Source organism: Phyllosticta capitalensis (assembly GCF_038381095.1).
Source record: "Phyllosticta capitalensis strain CBS 128856 chromosome Unknown BKA78scaffold_13, whole genome shotgun sequence".
Taxonomy (NCBI): Eukaryota; Fungi; Ascomycota; class Dothideomycetes; order Botryosphaeriales; family Phyllostictaceae; genus Phyllosticta; species Phyllosticta capitalensis.
Window position 1 is genome coordinate 1,135,096 of NW_027117451.1, and position 15,938 is coordinate 1,151,033.

The window sequence follows — 15,938 nt, forward strand, 5'->3', positions numbered from 1 at the left end:
GCACTAATCCCGCATACAGCCTCCGCCAACACCTTCAGGAGCAAGCTACCATGCCGCAACAACATCCACCACCCGCGACTCTCTTCCTCAATGGCTTCCTCATCCTCGCGCTCCTCAGCGTCCCGTTCCTCGTCTTGCGCCTCATATTCATCCTCCCACCGCTGCGATTGCCGCCCCGCCCCCGCAAACGGCCCGGCGACCCCTCACTCAGTCTCGACAGCGCAGCAACATCCGCGAAAGCCAAAGCCGGCTCGTCCAATGACGAGGCCTCCGAATTCTCCGAAATCATCGACTTTGACGCGTCAATCGAGCCGACGCGTCTACTCGTGGTTCTGGGCAGCGGTGGACATACGGCAGAGATGATGGCTATGCTCGGCAAGCTGGACAAGGCGCGATTCCTGCGGAGCTGGAGCCACCGGACATACGTCGTGAGCGAGGGCGATGGGCTCAGCGCGGAGCGGGCACGAGAGTTTGAGGAGGCCTTGCTCGACTTTGGTACATGCGGAGGTAGAAGCAAGCACGGAGACGCGGACGCCATCTTCACGGACGACGAGAAAGACGCCAAAGACGTGCGCGCATCGGCTGACAAGAGAGACGGCAAGGAGATTGAGGTCGGTAGCTACGACATCCAGCTGGTCCCTCGCGCGCGCAAAATCCACCAGTCCCTTCTTACGACGCCCTTCTCCTCGCTGCGCTGCCTTGGGGCCTGCCACTCGATCCTCCGATCTCCCTTTTCCTCGCCAGATATCGAATCCAGCACAGCGCCTCAGCACCAAGCAACCTTTTTCCCCAATCTCATTCTGACCAACGGCCCCGGTACCGGCGTCATTGTCATACTGGCCGCGCTGCTGCTGCGCTACTGCGACCTGGGCGACTTGGATCGCACCAGCCGCATACGCACCGTGTACGTGGAGAGTTGGGCGCGGGTCAAGAGGCTGAGTCTGAGTGGGAAGCTGCTGCTTCGGGTTGTGGATCGCTTCTTGGTGCAGTGGGAGACTTTGCTCAATCAGACAGCAGGCAGGGGAGAGTATTTGGGCGTGCTCATCTGAGGCATGGAGAAAAGGACATGGCGTTATGGGTTCACAGTTTCATAGATGGTACGCATGGAAGCATCGGCATAAGCATTGGCGTTCAAAAGTAGCTTGGAGAACCAGGCCAACGGATATTCAAGTCAGCGGCATTCATTTGTTGTACATAGTTTGCTCCCAATGCCAGTCTCGACTTCTACACATGCGAACAGGCTCATTTTTTCGGTCTATTTTCTTTTCAACATCAGGCCTTTATCGCCTTCTTCTTCTTCTCTTGCTGTGTTGCCATTCTCTTGCCAAGTGCCTCCAGCACACTCTTATCAATCGGTTTCCAGCCTCTGGATTTGTTCGCCTTTCTGATGCGAGCATTCAGCTCCTTGAGCGGCGTCATCATCCTCATCGTCTCAAGCTTGCTGCTCTTCTCCTCGACGTCCTCTGCCGTCTTCCTTGCCACATACTCGGGCTCGTGCCTGTCCCTAAAGTAGCCGAACTGGTTGCGCAGCTCATTGATGACGGTATTCGGCATGGGCGGTCGCAGAAGCGTCGGCACAAACGACCGCTCCTCAACCAAGATGCGCAGCGTGTCACTGGGCTGGTCCGAGTACTCGACCTTCTTGGGCGTCCTCCACGGAATCTCGATCTTGGTACCGGGGATGTAGCGGCGGTAGGTGACCTTGTCGTTGCGAATGACTGGTTCCCGCACAACCCGTTGGATGATGACATCGCGCTTGATGCCGGTCTTCGGGTCTGGCAGCGCGTACACGAGGCGCACATCCGAGAAGGGCGTGGGGATTTCAATCGTTCGGTAGGGATTGTCGGCCAAGCCCAGCTCGGGGTTGCCTATGAGATGTTCGGGGACAGGAACTTCGGCCTGTCAAATGTATTAGCTCAGGCCGGTATGGCCACTTCCAAGATGTTGCTCACAATGTTGATGCCATTTATCGTGACGGTCTGCGACTCTTCATGCACCTCTTTGATCTCTCCAATCTTGCCCTTGTCCCTCCCTTTCAATATGACGACCCGGTCGCCAGCGACAAAAGGCGTGAATTTGAGCCGGCGGTCGGGGTGGACGGGGAACTGGCGCATGCGCTCTGCTACGACGGTTCCAAACGTCTTCTTTGCTCCGCCGACATCTCTCCTTGGGGCCAATGGTCCGAGTTCCCAGTCTTCGCGCCGATGGCGACGCGCTTCTCGCACCTGTTCCGCGGTCTGCTGGTTGATTTGTACGGATTGGATTCGTGATACGACTGCTTCACGCAGCTTCTTCTTCTCTGCCGCGATCTCAGCCTTTCGCGCGGCCTGGCGCTTGGCCATGGCCGTGCGTTGCAACACCTTTTGCATGGTGGTGGCTGCGGCAGCTGTCGGCGGTGATGGTGGTCGGTAGTAGTGGATCGAGGTGAGGTAAAAGGTGCGGGCGGAGCTGGCCGAGGAAAGGAACGCCGCGAGCGATTCGCTTCGCCGAGAGTGAATGAGAATGTGAAAGTGAAGTGACGACTTCGAGGAAGAGGTCTTGGGTCTGGCCGGCTTCGTTCCTCGTCACCGTCCTTCGTTGCTCCCTGCCGACGCTCAGCGAGTTGCGGTCATCTCGAAACTTTTCCGCTGCGGAACTCATCGCCGCCAAGTCCGCGTCTCTGACCCATGCAACAACACCTCTTCGCCATGCCCTTTCTACGACGCAACCTCAGCTGCTTTTACTGCGGCACTCGCTCACGCTTTCCTCGAAACTCTCACATTCGTCAATTCGACTGCCAGCAATGTGAGGCGACAAACTATCTCGACGAGGTACGCCTACTCAATGCGCGCGCGGGTTCCCGTGTATTTACTATTCGGTCTCTATGCGAGACCTCCGCTAGACTCACCACTGACGCGTTTTATGCAGAATGGCGAAATAACAGATCCTCCGGTCGCGGCCGACTCTCCTACTCCGACGAAATACGCGCACTACGTACCAGGACGTGTCGCCTCGCCGACTTTGCATCCCGTCGAAGGTAGTCTCTTCTGCGCGACATGCATCCAGAACCAACATATCGTCAACCAAACCCTGGCTTCATATCTACCGCCGCCCGACGACCCGAGCTTCTCCAAGTTCGAAAAGTCACTTCCCGAATACAAGAAGAACCTCGAGAGACGGTATCCGCAGGTGTGTCACAATTGCGCGCCGCGAGTAAGAGAAAGAATCAAGCAGACGGCGCATGCGGCCAAGGCAGACCACGTCAACAGGCTACTGGAGAGAGCAAAGAGGATTGGCATCGGAAAGAGACCAACGAGCTTTACGTGGCAAAGCATTCTGTTTTGGTGGGCCGGCATCTTCTGGTGGGGTAGCATCATCGGTCACTTGATATGGAGCGCCCTAGGAGTATACGCCACTCCTGGTCCTCTGGGTGAGGGCAAAGATGTCGAGGTTTTTAACGGAAGGACCTGCATGGACCAGGCTCAAAAGTATGGCGTCATGCAAAGCGAGTGTATCAGCACGTGGTACCCCGAGATGAGGGTCATTATGCTGCTGGCAGTTGCGACCTTTTGGTGGAACAACAAGCTGGCCGTGAGGATCGAGTCCAACCGAGGCAGACTTATTGGATTGAAGGATCATCTCTTGCTCCAGGGGCTCATGCTCTTGGTCAGGGGCACGACATGGTGGATGTTGCAGGATCCTGCCCAGTCAATGTTGACCATGGACATATATCGCGCAGTCCACGCGGCCGTGTTTGTGTTTCTCGCCATTGTAAGTCTGCGCCTCGGATCACAGTACTGTTGCTGACTGGTTCAGACTGCCATTCTTTCTTCGTTCATGGTCAAGATTGACAAGACGCCGCGAATCAACCTCGCAGCACCTGAACCTCTCTTGTTACCATCAGAGTATTCTCCGGAAAAACAACAACCCTTGTCCAGACCGGCCACGGCCGACACGTTTCGACCTCAATCAGCGGCATCTGCCAAACCATTTCCAATCAACCGTCTGGCACAGTCTCTCAATCCCCAGAATCCGGATCCACCCTCGCCGGTCTCAACCCACATTTCACATCAGACAGTCACAAACACGGATGCCACCACCGTGTGCCCCGAAGTGGACGAGGACACAATGGAATGGACACCGACGAGACCTGAAAACCACTTCTTTACCCTCGACTCGCGCACTGCTAGTCGCCCCGCCCAGCAGCAGACCAACCGCATCAATTCACTCGTCCAAAATACCACAAACACGAATGAGCGCAACCCCTTCCGCGGCACACTCCCTCCAGCGCCGCTGGCGCCTGCGCACAAGCTCCGAAACCCGCCCAACCAACCCATTTTCCAGCAAGCTTCGGCCGCCAGAAAAGGAGACTTTTTCGCGCGCATCATGAACCGTGGTGGCGGGGCCAGCGATGCACCCGACACGCCCGCATCCTTCCGCTACGAGACCGAAGGTCAGTCGCCAGCACCGCGGGAACTGGAGCTCGCACCAGCCAGGCTACAGCTCCGCGAATACCCGGTCGACACAGGACTCGAATCGCTCTTCAACAGCGTCTTTAGCATCCGCGATGAGCCCAAGGAGGTGCAGGAGGCCGAAGCGCGGCGCGAGCGGATTGAGGCTGAGATGCGTCGCCGCGCAGAGGAGTCAGGCGAGAATTTGGTGTTGGCGCTGTTTATTGCTGCGCCGCCTGTTCTGATTGGGGTGGCATTGGCCGTGCGGACGGTGTGGGAGTTCGTGCGGGATTCGCTCGCCGCTGCTTCATAGATGCAGTGGAGGACGTGGAGCGTTGGTGTTTTGGTTGGAGGGCGATGTATATTCACTTGGCTTCGTGCGGCACGGCGCAGGTACGGCTAGCGTTGTCTAGGAACTGCTGGATTGGATTGATAAAGTTCTGGACTTGATCAGTCTGGATTCGAAGGGAATACGCCGGAGGAAATCTGGCTGGTTAGTGCTATGTTCATCAGCGGCAGAACATAAAGAATACATAATAATCAGAGGCAAGACTGCCGTGGCTTTAGTGGCTTTGAGCGGCGGATGGTTTTGATTTCGTGGGATGGGTCCAGTTTGGCTTGTTGCAATACACATTCGCCCAGAGGTTTCGCAGTGGCGTCGTCCAATTCCTTGCATTCGTTTTGTGGCGCGGCTTTTTGTATGCCTTACCGGCTGGATATTTGTATTATCCTAACCGGAGCCTAAGATCATGCCATGCATACATGACTGTGGGAAACCCATCCTGAATTCGCGCCGATGTCCCATGACCACGAAACCCCCACCGCAGCAACCAAGCCTTGTCTGCAACCTCGAAGTAAATCGCTGCACACGCTTATGACCTGGGCTTCTCCTTCTTCTCCTTCCAGAGGGCGCTGAGACCGACACCGGAAACCTTGACGACCTTGAAACGGACACCGGGAATATCACCCTTGGCCTTGCCCTTGCGACCGAAACCGGCAAGCAGGACCTCGTCGTTCTCGTCCACGAAGTTCAAGCAACCGTCGTTGGGGACTGCGGGAAGACACTCCAGTTAGCCCATGCTCGTGTGTTTGTCTTGCCACCAATTTGCTCTTGGCTCTTTCAATCCATCCAATTCGTCCGGGAATCCTTGGTGTTGTGGTGTGGGAATTGGCACGTACCGAAAGCAGTGACCTTCTTGCCGTTCTTGATGAGCTGGACACGGACACACTTGCGAATGGCCGAGTTGGGCTGCTTGGCCTCAACACCGACCTTCTCGAGGACGATGCCCTTGGCGTGGGAGGAACCACCGAACGGCGACGACTTGTAGGCGGTACCGAGGAGACGCTTCTTGTAGTGGAGGTCGGACCACTGCTGCTCGCGGCGGTGGTTGCGCAGCTTGCGCGCGGCGTTGAGACCACGAGGCTTGCCCTTACCCATGATGGCTGCGGCTCCGAGTGTCAGCGGTGACGGGATTCGTGTGTTTGGAGAGCTTTTTGGAGAGATTTCGACGTGCAAAAATGCAGCGTGACCGTACGCACCGATTTATCTGAGGATCGCAGTAATGGGTTGTGTGGGTGGGTGGGTGGATGTCGTCGTTGTCGGCTCAAGGTGGGCTCAAGGGCTGGCGAAATTCAGTTGGTGCGCGCCGAGCGAGGCTGCCTCGGAGCTAGTTCCTCCGCTCCGAGCGCACGGGCCCTACAGACGTCGCTCCTGACCGTCCGCATTCCGTCACCATCATCGACATCACGTTTCCGTCTACCATGCCGCGGACGAAACAGAAAAAGTGCCCTTCATTTCATTTTGCAGACGGCTGACCTGGCTGGATTCTGGTTTTCAAAAATTTGCACATCATGTCTCATCAAGCGCCTTTGGAAAGGAGTCACAGCCAGCATCGGCCTCCGGCGCCATCTCTCTTCATTGGACCCCCCTCGCGAAATGCATCAAACACGTCCATGGCGCTTCCAACAGGGAGCAGTGCACCAACAGGAGGTCGTGCACCACTGCTTCGCCAACGATCCAAACTGGGCGAGACCGTGACCGACGCTGATGGCAACCTTGCCCCCAGCACAAGATCCATGAGAGCGGAGCAGCGGACGCAACAGACCCAGCATTACGAGGCCGAACAGCAGAGTGCCGAGCGTACCGACGCCATTTGGGCAGAGATGCAAAATACGCTCGAAGAGGTCGAACTCAGCGCGATCCATGGCACGCACGTCTTTCGGCCCGGCCACTCCAAGGCGTTGGAAGAGCTGCGCAACGCCCAGATAGCGCTCGCTCAGGCGTGGGCCAAGACGGAAGGCGAGGACGAGCAAGAAGATGCTGCTGCTGCCAAGGAAACGAGACCCCTGGGCACGTCCAACCTGCTTGCGTCGGATCGCAACGAGAGACTGGGTACGTCGGCGCCCGTCGTCACTGGCAGACCTAGGAGCGGGACCGAGGCGAGCGTCAAGAGTCAACTGGAGCAGGACACGGAGAATGACATTTTGTTGGCACGCAAGAGGAGGGAGGCCAATGATCGTTACTTTCAGAGGGTCAATGCCGGCGTGTTGGACGTGGTTGCCAAACTTGAAGAGGTTGCAAAGGCAATGAAGGGAGTCGAGCAGGAGAGCAAGGAGATTTGGGGCGACGGCGAGAGCATGGAGACACGGAGCTATGCGAGCAAATGAAGTCATCTCTATTTTCCACCGACCGTCATGGCCTAATAGTCTCCAAACCCCGTCACTATCGAAGACGGGCATATGTTCTGTCAGACAAGGACAGGGCACCGCCACCTCATACCTACACTTGTACATGTCTCCTCACCAGCCGGAGGCAGAATTCTTGCGCCCATCCACTTGCCCCAGCTGCAACTATCACAACGGACGCAAATCCATATGCGGGTCCCAGTTCTTGCGGCGCAGATGATGCTGAGGCTTTCGGAAGGGGAATCGCGAACCACCTGAGCAGTCAATGATCAGTCGCTTCCCCACGACTTTGCGATGGAGTATCTCTTCTTTCTCAAGCCAATAGCATTGAACCCTCCTTGCAAATCCTGTTATCCCGAAAGAGTACATGCCAACCGCCGATTCCCAAGTCCAACCTCCTGTACCAGAACCATCGTCAAATCTATCATTGCTCCCCTCAAATCGATTCCGTCCCTCAACACTTGACAACCTGAAGGCCTCGCTTTTCCTTAAAGCCCACACAGCTCTCTGTCTCTGCGAATTTCTGCTCGATTCTTGGGGAAAGTTCTGCCGGAGACGAAAAAACAATTTGCCGCTCTCCCTTGGTGCTTGCTTGTCCGGCCCTCTTTGTGTAAAAGTGCCAATGTCCTGCAGACGGATCCCCATCTTGTGCGCAGGATGCAGCAACATCTTCTCAACGCAGGGTGACTGGAAGGCTTTCGATACGTGGTCGCAAATGAGCTCCATGATGTCTTGGAGCTGATGCGTGCTGTCTAGAATCTGTCGGACGTTGGCAATGTGCCGAAGCAGGTCCAGTCCATGCTGACGGTGGTCGCTGTGGTTGGTGCTCTCTTTCATGTGGCACCTCGTGCTTCGGTCCCTTGCCCATGTCGTGACAGGTGCAGACAAACTTCGGAGCGCTTTGGCTTGAGAGGTGCCAGCCGGTGTATGTTTCCAGTGCTCGACGTTGGAGTTCCCGGTAGCGCTCATTGGCTGTCAACGCGGCAACAGAAGGCTCGGTTTCATCCATGCGAGGGACATTGTATACTTCAGCCGGGCCAGGCTCATGGTACAGAACCCGTTGTTGGCAAGCCACTGAAGAGTTTCCGCCATGTTGCTGGTGCTAGCCGAGTATTTGATCCAAGCATCCCCGCCCCAGAGATTGTCGACGTTCTTCTTGGCGCTGGCGATGCGCGTGTCCACGTCCACGTAATGTTTCTTCAGCTGCTCCCAGGTGGCAGCATTGCGAGCGATACCTTCGGGAGACAGGGTACTCGCTCACCGGCCTTCCAATTCTGATCCGCGGCCTTGGATCGATGCTCAATTGCCATGTCCATATACTGCGCAAAGCCTCTATCCCTGTTGGCCGCCTCCGTATATTAGTCCATCGAGGGGAGCAAGATGTTGCCGAGCTCGTGCTCAGTGGGACCAAAACTCTGAGCGCTGACGAGATTGAGCGTAGATGGTGGCATGCTGCTCATCTGTCCGAATTCCGAAACATATACCTGAACGTCGTCAAGTCCGATAGCGCCTTGCTTGGTCCGCTCGGCAGAACGCTTCTGCTCCTTCGATCTGATGATGGCAATCTCTTGACGTTCGAATCTGGTATTTTCTGCGAACATGTAAAATTCCAGCGCGAGGTAAGGCCCGTGCAGCTTGGATCGAAGTTCCACGATGGTGAGTTCCCTTTCGTTCCGTTCCTGGCGGGCGATCTCCAATTCCCATTCGAGCGCGTACGCGGACTCGTTAGATATAACTGAGAGCATCTTTATAGGCGGGCAAGGATGATATAGCCGCGAGTTGGTCCTTGAGAGTCTTGACTTTGTCCTGAACAGCGAGCTTCTCTGAGACGTGGCGTTGAAGATCTCTAGAGCCGTACTTATTTCGTCTCTTCAAGTCTTGGACTTCAGTCTTCAGGCTGAGTCGTTCACTAAAGAAGTGCTGCATCGCGAGCGAGTCGAAAACGTCGCGGACTTTACCCTGGGGGCGTTTGGCGGCGAGACAACCACCAGTGTATGCCCGTATGAGAAAGGCTACCGCATTGGGTCTTGAGTCGGGCAGATATATAGTTGCCTTCAAGCCTTCTTTCCGCGAAGTGGACTAGGTCTTGTCAAAAAATGAGTTGTGAGGATTGCTTCGAGAGGAGGGACTTGTGAGCACCGTGCACTTGGTGCTTCGATCCGACGGTGAGTTTCACCATACCACTATGCTCGAACCAGCAACTGTAGTACCTCATAGCCGAGAGAGTTTACTTTGGGTGCCGGCATCCTGGTGTGAAGAACCCCGTGTTGGGGAAGTGATGTGACTAGTCTATTTAAAGAGTCAATGCATCTTCTCGACTTTCAAGTTGCTTCATGACTGCGCATCTTGTAGAAGTGTAGATCAATTTGATTCACAAAAGGTAGCGAAAGAAAAGGTGCTGTGTGGGAGCTGTTGGCAGGAACCACTGCTGGTTGAGTAGGTCAAGACTGAAATACGCAGACAAATACTGGAATCGGAGGGAAACCAAGCCAAGACAAGAGATTGAAGTCCAAAGAGTCGCTGCTCTAGAGCAATTACCGTTCCAATATCTGACATCCTGTCCCCTGTCTGCGGCCCGCGTCGCGCTTTGGTTAACTGGCGCTGCCACTTCTGGTCTCCGCACCTCGCTTTGGCTCTTTGGTCCCTCTTCTGTCTGGTCCCTCCGGCCTGCTACTGACTCCTTGGATCTGGTTCAGCCTCACCTCCTCTTTCCAGTCTCCCCAGTCTATTCTGATTTGATCGAGAAGGTCCATACTTGGGCTTATCGACTTACTCCTAAGAGGTCCGAGTGCAGCCAAGGTTTCTTCTCTCGGAGCCAGGTGCAGTTGAAGCAGCCGCATGTGGCTGGGCTCCAGTGCGCGTTCTGGAGCCGATCGCGATTGATGTAATAGCCAACGTAGCCGAGCCTTGTGACCTTGTATGGGACTTCCCTAAATAGGCGAGACCTGGCTTCTTTGATCGCAAGCCAGTTGCGGCGGGTTGGTGTGTACGAATTAAGATTTGCCTGGATGTCGCGGATCATGTCCAAAGGTTTGCTGGTCGTTTGTAGGTGATTTAGGGCGTGGTGAATGTTGATGGCAGGCTTGTTGTTGGGATCGACGATGACTTGATTCGCGAGGGGCAATTTTGCCCTGCAACAGTAGATTCCGGTAGTTCGTTGAGGGCAGACGGTGAACGAGAAGGGAGATTGAAGGAGGCCGATGGGAGGAGACGTGAGCGGGCCACGGAGCAGATTGGAGAAGAAAGTAGGGCTTGAGATGTTCAGCAAGCTCGAGCTGTTTGAGAAGGCGCTGGGGGCAGAGAGAGTCAGTAGATTCGTGTGAGGCCAGTTGCTGAAATGCCAGCAGAGAGAAAACAGCGTGGTGGCGGTGAGGGCGTTGTGATCTTGAGGTTTCAAGAGAGAGAAGACGCGCCGAAGCAACGTGCCGCAGTGGCAGAAATGGCAACAAGCCAGAATTTTTGACACCCGCTCCTTCCTTTTCTAGTGTTAAAAGTCAGCGCGCAAACCCAGCAAGATGTCGACGTGCACCAAGCACACCCAGTCCAACTCGTCGCGTTCTAGGTCGCATCTTCAACCAACGCCCACAGAAGCCCAAGAAAAGTCAATTCGCACAGTAGACTGACGCTTGAAGATAACGAACGACTAGCAGCACCAGGATTACGTGCGCTACAACCTGGTCTGCTCATTCTCCTCGACTTCACTGGAGCCACCTGAGATCCAAGACGAGGCACACTGGCTTGCCTCGAAATGCTTCAAGCTGACTCTCTCATACTCGCCTGGAGCTCAGTAGGCCAAAAAGCCCGCACACCATCCACCACCTCCGTCAGCTCTTTTCAGCCAGACCCACCGAACATTCCGCCAGCTCGATCACCTCCTCGTCCTTGCCATCCCCAATCCTCATCTTGTCATACTCTTCCATACGCGCCAGCCACTTGCGCACCTCATTCCTCCACACCCGGTACCGTCTTTCCCGCTCCGAGTCCTCCAAGTACTCATGCAAGTATTCAATCCTTGAGTGCCGCCCCGGTACGTGCTTGACCAACCGACACATGGCAGCCTTGAGCTCCAGCCAGTCATAGCATTCCGGCAACGGGCCGCTCCAGTTGGCGTGAATCGCGTACATGAGTCTGAGCATCGGGCTTGACGGAGGAAGATTATCGATGGCAAAGTCGAGTTGCTCGGCGCTGGGTAGTCGGTCCATCCTGACTTTGTTTTTCTCGTGTTTCTGCGTGCTGTATTTGATCCAAAGGAGGAAGAGAGCTCCCAAGACGTCGTCCTTGAGTTGAATGATTTGGTAGCAGTCGGCAAAGACGTAGAGCTCCAGGGCGTCGCCGCGGTAGAAAATCCCGGTGTAAAGCCAGTCGATGAATGCCGACATTAAGTGAAACTCGACGTGCGGGAACTCGATGGTCTTTGTGCGTCCTTCCCTCCATGGCCCGCAAAATGCCTGAGTGAAGAAGCTGGATGCTCGGCAGAGGAGTGTCTGGTGAACGATGAATGTGTTATGCTCACGGCCGGCGACGAGCTGTACAAGAGGGCCCCTGTCCCACTGTCAGCGACTTAAATCTGGCGGAGGTTGGCGGCCTGCTTGCTTTAGAAAAGGCTTGAGCCTTTTAATAGCTTTGAAATTGGGCTCAACAATCATTGCCATGCTGTTTGTTGCGACAAATCGCGTCGCTGCAGGCGGTTGAACTGATTCCAACGGCAACTGTAGAAAGGTGAACGGGGTCCGGAATAGACCGAGATGAGTAAATCATAAGCGAAAGTGATGATAGTTTGAGAAATGGAAAGGCCACGGCAGTTATACCACAGCGCAAAGGAGACAATCCAAAAAGTACAACAGTCAAGTCACAAACACAGGCAGTTTCCCCCACTGATTTCTTTTGGTGTCAGCGCCTGCCCAACGTGGCCAGCGATGAAGCATGGTGGATGGAAGATGCCTCACGAAGAGGGAGCGAGAATGCAGGCAGCGCCTTCCTCGTAAAGCTGCTACCATGATTTTGAACGAGATTGACTTGATTGTGCGAAATGAACTGTTGGTGCCCCGGCTCTTGGAGACCATGCAACCTTATCCTCCCAACTCCGGTTGACCAACATTCCAACTTTTCGCGGGCACTAGCATGCTATAGACTTCAGGCTTGTACGCATATCATCAGTCGCGCCATCAAAGGTATCATCCGAGACTCGTCTCTGAGTCAAATCATGGCCATTTAAAGACCTGGGGGAGGTGGAACCTAGGGCATGTTTATATCAGTGCAACCCAGAATCAGCGACTCTACTTACGGCACTGTAGCCACCAGGAGGGGGACCAGACGGGGGCGGAGGCGGAGGAGCGTCACCACCCGGTGGAGGGGGCGGAGCTGAGCCAGGTGGAGGAGGGGGAGCTTCGGAAGTCGCAGGAGCCGGAGTGCCAGAGTTGGATCCAGCTTGCTGCTGCTGATTGTAGTACTGCCAGCACATGTTGACGTAGTTCTGGTAGCCGCCGTAAGCAGCATACGGATCCTGGCCGCCGGCATAGTACTGGGCGTATTGAGCACTGTAGTCGGTGGCAGATGTGGCAGCGCCTGGGGCAGCCTGCGAGGTTGGGCTCATTGCAGACTGCTGGCCAGCCGGAGACTGGTGTCCACCATACTGGCTGCTGCCTCCGTAGCTGTTGTTTCCGTATCCACTGTAGCTGTTGCTGCTGTAGCTGTCGTGACGGCTGCCTCCGTTTCTGCCGCCGCCCTCGTAACGATCACCGCCACCATAGCCACGGCGAGGACCGCGCTCCTTGAACTGTTCGTACTGCGATCGAACGTTGGCGAGGAGATCCTCACAGAGCTCTCTGGCGCGCTTGACGTCGTCTGGGTTGGGTCCGCTGTTGTGGATTAGGATTACTCGCCAGCGATTTGATTTTGGATACTTACGCAACGTGGAGGTACATGGGCTCGTCGCTTTCTTGGCCGGTGCTGTGTTCAATGAAACCAGAGCCGCGGCCCTTGATCTGGACGCGGCAGCGAGTTTCCTGTTGGATGTGCTTCACGTAAGCACCGCCATGACCTACAACTTGCGCGCGGAGGTTGAAGCCAGGGATCGGCTCAAGATCCACGGGAATCTTCTCTTCGGGCCATTTGCGCTGCCGATGGTCAGCATTTGTAAGGCTAGCAAGGTTGTTGTGGTGGTACTCTTCCGAACTCGTCACGCTCGACGTTTGGCTCTGGCTCCCTGCGACGGAAGCGCCGTTCGTCGACAAGATTCGGCAATTCCTGCTTCATCAACTCCTCAATCTTGGCCACCGCTTTTTCGAGTCCTTCCTTGGTCGTGCTTGTGACGTGAAGGTAAAGCGGGGGGACCTGCTCGCGTTAGCTGCAGAGCAAGATGAAGATGCGTCAACTTACACCAGGCTTGACCAGGCTCTTGTCAGGGTAGTACTCTCCCCGGGTTGTGACATCTTGACACATTCAGTAAGATATCCTATACTCAAACGAATATTAGGTGAAGCGTACCGGCGCCAGTATCCTCTTTGATCTAGATGTCACACGGGTGAGGTTAGCAGGTGCCAAATGGGGAGCGCTGGGAACAGCGACTAAAAGAGGCTAAAAGTGAGCTTTTGCGCGCTTCCAAGCAATTTTGAAAACCAACACAGCAGGGAACCTTGTAGAACAGTGGTGTATGGGATGTGTGTGTGCTGGTCCTGGGACTATCAGTAGGCTATGATCAGAAGTATTTACCATTTTTTGAGTTGCCCCCTTGGTCAGTAGGTAGCGGTTTCGGAGATCATTGACTTCAATGTCCTTGATGTAGTCACCATCCTGCTCGTAGACTTCGCCTTCGGGGCGCGCATCGGGATCGGAGGGAGACTTGACGGTGGCTGGGCTGGCAGTCTGTATCCATCATGAGTCCCAAAACTCGCACATCATGCGATGGCTGCGGGGACATACCGAGCGGATTGGCGGCACATCCACGTGCTGAATTCCCTTCTTGGCCTGGATCTGAGCGTTGATGCGAGCTGCGGCGGCGGCGGCGGCAGCTTGGGGATCCTTCCTCTCAGCTGTTGCCGGACTATCGCTTGCTTGACGGTTTATAGGACTGCGACTGCGACGGCGCTCAGAGTTGCGGCCAGAGGGCGATCGTGAACGGCGGTCGAAGCGCGACTCGCGGCGCTTGGGCTCGGGCTCGGTCTGATCGAAGCGCGAGCGCTTGCGACCTTCTTCGGACATTGTTGCGGTGATGATGACTGGTGTTGAACGAAGTTTGAGGCTGTTCAAGCGGGCGGTGGTGAGGACGCGCGCCGACGCCCGCTTCACCGCCTTTGGTGGTCGGGTGAAGTTCTGCTGGGCCGACATCGGACCCGACGCGCCGCTCGGCGCATTTCTCTGGGGACAATAATCCAATGGCCAAGCTGTGACTGGTCTCGCTCGTCAACACCACAAACTCCCCGCTACTCTTCCAAGGCACATTCTACTGCCATTATGGCTTCCAGGCGAGCATTGAATGCTCTGCCCCTGCGCTCCGCGCTTCAGAAGCCAGCAGCTCGCCCGACTTTCACCACGCAATCCGCCCGGCCCCGGCACCAACCTTCATCGTCTTCGACCCAAGCACTCGCGTACAAGGCACTTCACCGTCGCATCAACCCCCTCCCTACGAGCGACGCCCCTCCCTCCTGGTCTGCTCCGGCCGCCGTCAGCAGCATTCTTTACGAGACGCCCATTCCGTCGCGCGCCCCGCCCAAGCGCCATGTTTTGAACTGTCTTGTTCAGAACGAGCCCGGTGTGCTCTCCCGCGTGTCCGGAATTCTCGCTGCGCGTGGCTTCAACATTGACAGTCTCGTCGTCTGCAACACCGAAGTCCCTGACCTCTCTCGCATGACCATTGTCTTGCAGGGCCAGGATGGTGTCGTCGAGCAAGCGCGTCGCCAGCTCGAGGACCTCGTTCCCGTCTGGGCTGTCCTTGACTACACCCAGGCGCCCCTGGTCCAGCGCGAGCTTCTCCTCGCCAAAATCTCCATCTTGGGCCCCGAATACTTTGAGGAACTCATGAACCACCACAGAGAAATGGTCGACTCCCCCGGCTTCGTCCAGGACACCGAGGGCGGCGATGGACAGTCGAACATGGCCGAGAAGTTGGCCAAGCAGCAGGCTGTGGAAGAGGCTGTTCGGGATTCGCTGAAGAAGGACTTTCACCCCAGCAAGCTCGCCGCCAGCCAGGCTTTGAGACACAAGCACGAGCATCTGGAGGCCATCACCCACCTGGCTCACCAGTTTGGTGGCAAGGTCTTGGACATTAGCACCAACAACTGTATTGTCGAGGTTTCGGCCAAGCCTGCCAGGATCGATTCGTTTATGAAGCTGATTGCTCCTTTTGGCATTCTCGAATCTGCCAGGACTGGTACGTAATTGATTATTTTGGGTATACACTATGCTGACAAGGATTAGGATTGATGGCGTTGCCTCGCTCGCCGCTGGCAGGACCTGATGAGGTGCAGGAGAAGGAGATTGAAGATGTGGTCGACCAGAGCATGCTTCCTCCGGGTTAAAAGTCCGCTTTCTCTACAAAAATTCGATTCACTGCCAGGAGAGATTTGAGCGTTTGTATTTGTATAAAGTAGCGAAGGAATGACCGATTTCGAAGCTTAGTTGCTTCAATTGATTTTCATGACTGCAGCATCTGGACTGCTGCAAAGGCCGCTGTGCATGCATTCAGCGAGATCGCTGACCACCCCTGCAAGCGAGTTCTCGCAGAGACCGCGGCCACAACTTTTATCTCGACACCACATCCATTAATATATCAAACTCTGGCTTGCGAGAGCTATCCAGGATTTCTTGAGCCTCTTTAATCTTGAA

At 55.6% G+C, this 15,938-nt stretch overlaps 8 protein-coding genes across 8 annotated transcripts; 4 read left to right on the forward strand and 4 right to left on the reverse strand.

The window, feature by feature from the left end:
• Window positions 1-311: 311 nt before the first annotated feature.
• Window positions 312-1,049, forward strand: BKA78DRAFT_228824 (oligosaccharide biosynthesis protein Alg14-like protein; the record flags this gene model as incomplete). The annotated part of the gene is made up of 2 exons (XM_066883738.1): window positions 312-495; window positions 595-1,049. Coding segments are annotated over 2 exons (639 nt in total), but the record flags the coding sequence as incomplete, so codon positions are not given.
• Window positions 1,050-1,272: 223 nt separating this feature from the next.
• BKA78DRAFT_259709 (mitochondrial 54S ribosomal protein uL24m) lies at window positions 1,273-2,369 on the reverse strand (the record flags this gene model as incomplete). Its single annotated transcript, XM_066885399.1, has 2 exons — window positions 1,273-1,899; window positions 1,953-2,369. The coding sequence occupies 2 exons, from the start codon at window positions 2,367-2,369 to the stop codon at window positions 1,273-1,275; spliced, it is 1,044 nt and encodes a 347-aa protein (XP_066738798.1).
• A 242-nt stretch (window positions 2,370-2,611) lies between these two features.
• BKA78DRAFT_63549 (Ima1 N-terminal domain-containing protein) lies at window positions 2,612-4,878 on the forward strand. The gene is made up of 3 exons (XM_066893504.1): window positions 2,612-2,810; window positions 2,908-3,750; window positions 3,796-4,878. Exons 1-3 carry the CDS (start codon window positions 2,667-2,669, stop codon window positions 4,741-4,743), a joined length of 1,935 nt encoding a protein of 644 aa, XP_066738799.1. The 5' UTR covers window positions 2,612-2,666; the 3' UTR covers window positions 4,744-4,878.
• Window positions 4,879-5,302: 424 nt separating this feature from the next.
• BKA78DRAFT_357701 (40S ribosomal protein uS12) lies at window positions 5,303-5,868 on the reverse strand (the record flags this gene model as incomplete). The annotated part of the gene is made up of 2 exons (XM_066892260.1): window positions 5,303-5,481; window positions 5,610-5,868. 2 exons carry the CDS (start codon window positions 5,866-5,868, stop codon window positions 5,303-5,305), a joined length of 438 nt encoding a protein of 145 aa, XP_066738800.1.
• A 413-nt stretch (window positions 5,869-6,281) lies between these two features.
• BKA78DRAFT_259125 (uncharacterized protein) lies at window positions 6,282-7,097 on the forward strand (the record flags this gene model as incomplete). The annotated part of the gene is made up of 1 exon (XM_066885340.1): window positions 6,282-7,097. The coding sequence occupies one exon, from the start codon at window positions 6,282-6,284 to the stop codon at window positions 7,095-7,097; it is 816 nt and encodes a 271-aa protein (XP_066738801.1).
• A 3,441-nt stretch (window positions 7,098-10,538) lies between these two features.
• On the reverse strand, window positions 10,539-11,902 carry BKA78DRAFT_63586 (uncharacterized protein). Its single transcript, XM_066893506.1, has 2 exons — window positions 11,709-11,902; window positions 10,539-11,657 (listed from the first exon to the last, which is right to left on the reverse strand). The coding sequence occupies exons 1-2, from the start codon at window positions 11,765-11,767 to the stop codon at window positions 10,940-10,942; spliced, it is 777 nt and encodes a 258-aa protein (XP_066738802.1). The 5' UTR covers window positions 11,768-11,902; the 3' UTR covers window positions 10,539-10,939.
• Window positions 11,903-12,261: 359 nt separating this feature from the next.
• On the reverse strand, window positions 12,262-14,315 carry BKA78DRAFT_363662 (uncharacterized protein; the record flags this gene model as incomplete). The annotated part of the gene is made up of 8 exons (XM_066892495.1): window positions 12,262-12,350; window positions 12,400-12,973; window positions 13,023-13,231; window positions 13,281-13,448; window positions 13,494-13,546; window positions 13,602-13,623; window positions 13,827-13,979; window positions 14,037-14,315. The coding sequence occupies 8 exons, from the start codon at window positions 14,313-14,315 to the stop codon at window positions 12,327-12,329; spliced, it is 1,482 nt and encodes a 493-aa protein (XP_066738803.1). The 3' UTR covers window positions 12,262-12,326.
• A 176-nt stretch (window positions 14,316-14,491) lies between these two features.
• Window positions 14,492-15,919, forward strand: BKA78DRAFT_328408 (acetolactate synthase). Its single transcript, XM_066889591.1, has 2 exons — window positions 14,492-15,483; window positions 15,531-15,919. Exons 1-2 carry the CDS (start codon window positions 14,568-14,570, stop codon window positions 15,629-15,631), a joined length of 1,017 nt encoding a protein of 338 aa, XP_066738804.1. The 5' UTR covers window positions 14,492-14,567; the 3' UTR covers window positions 15,632-15,919.
• Window positions 15,920-15,938: the final 19 nt, after the last annotated feature.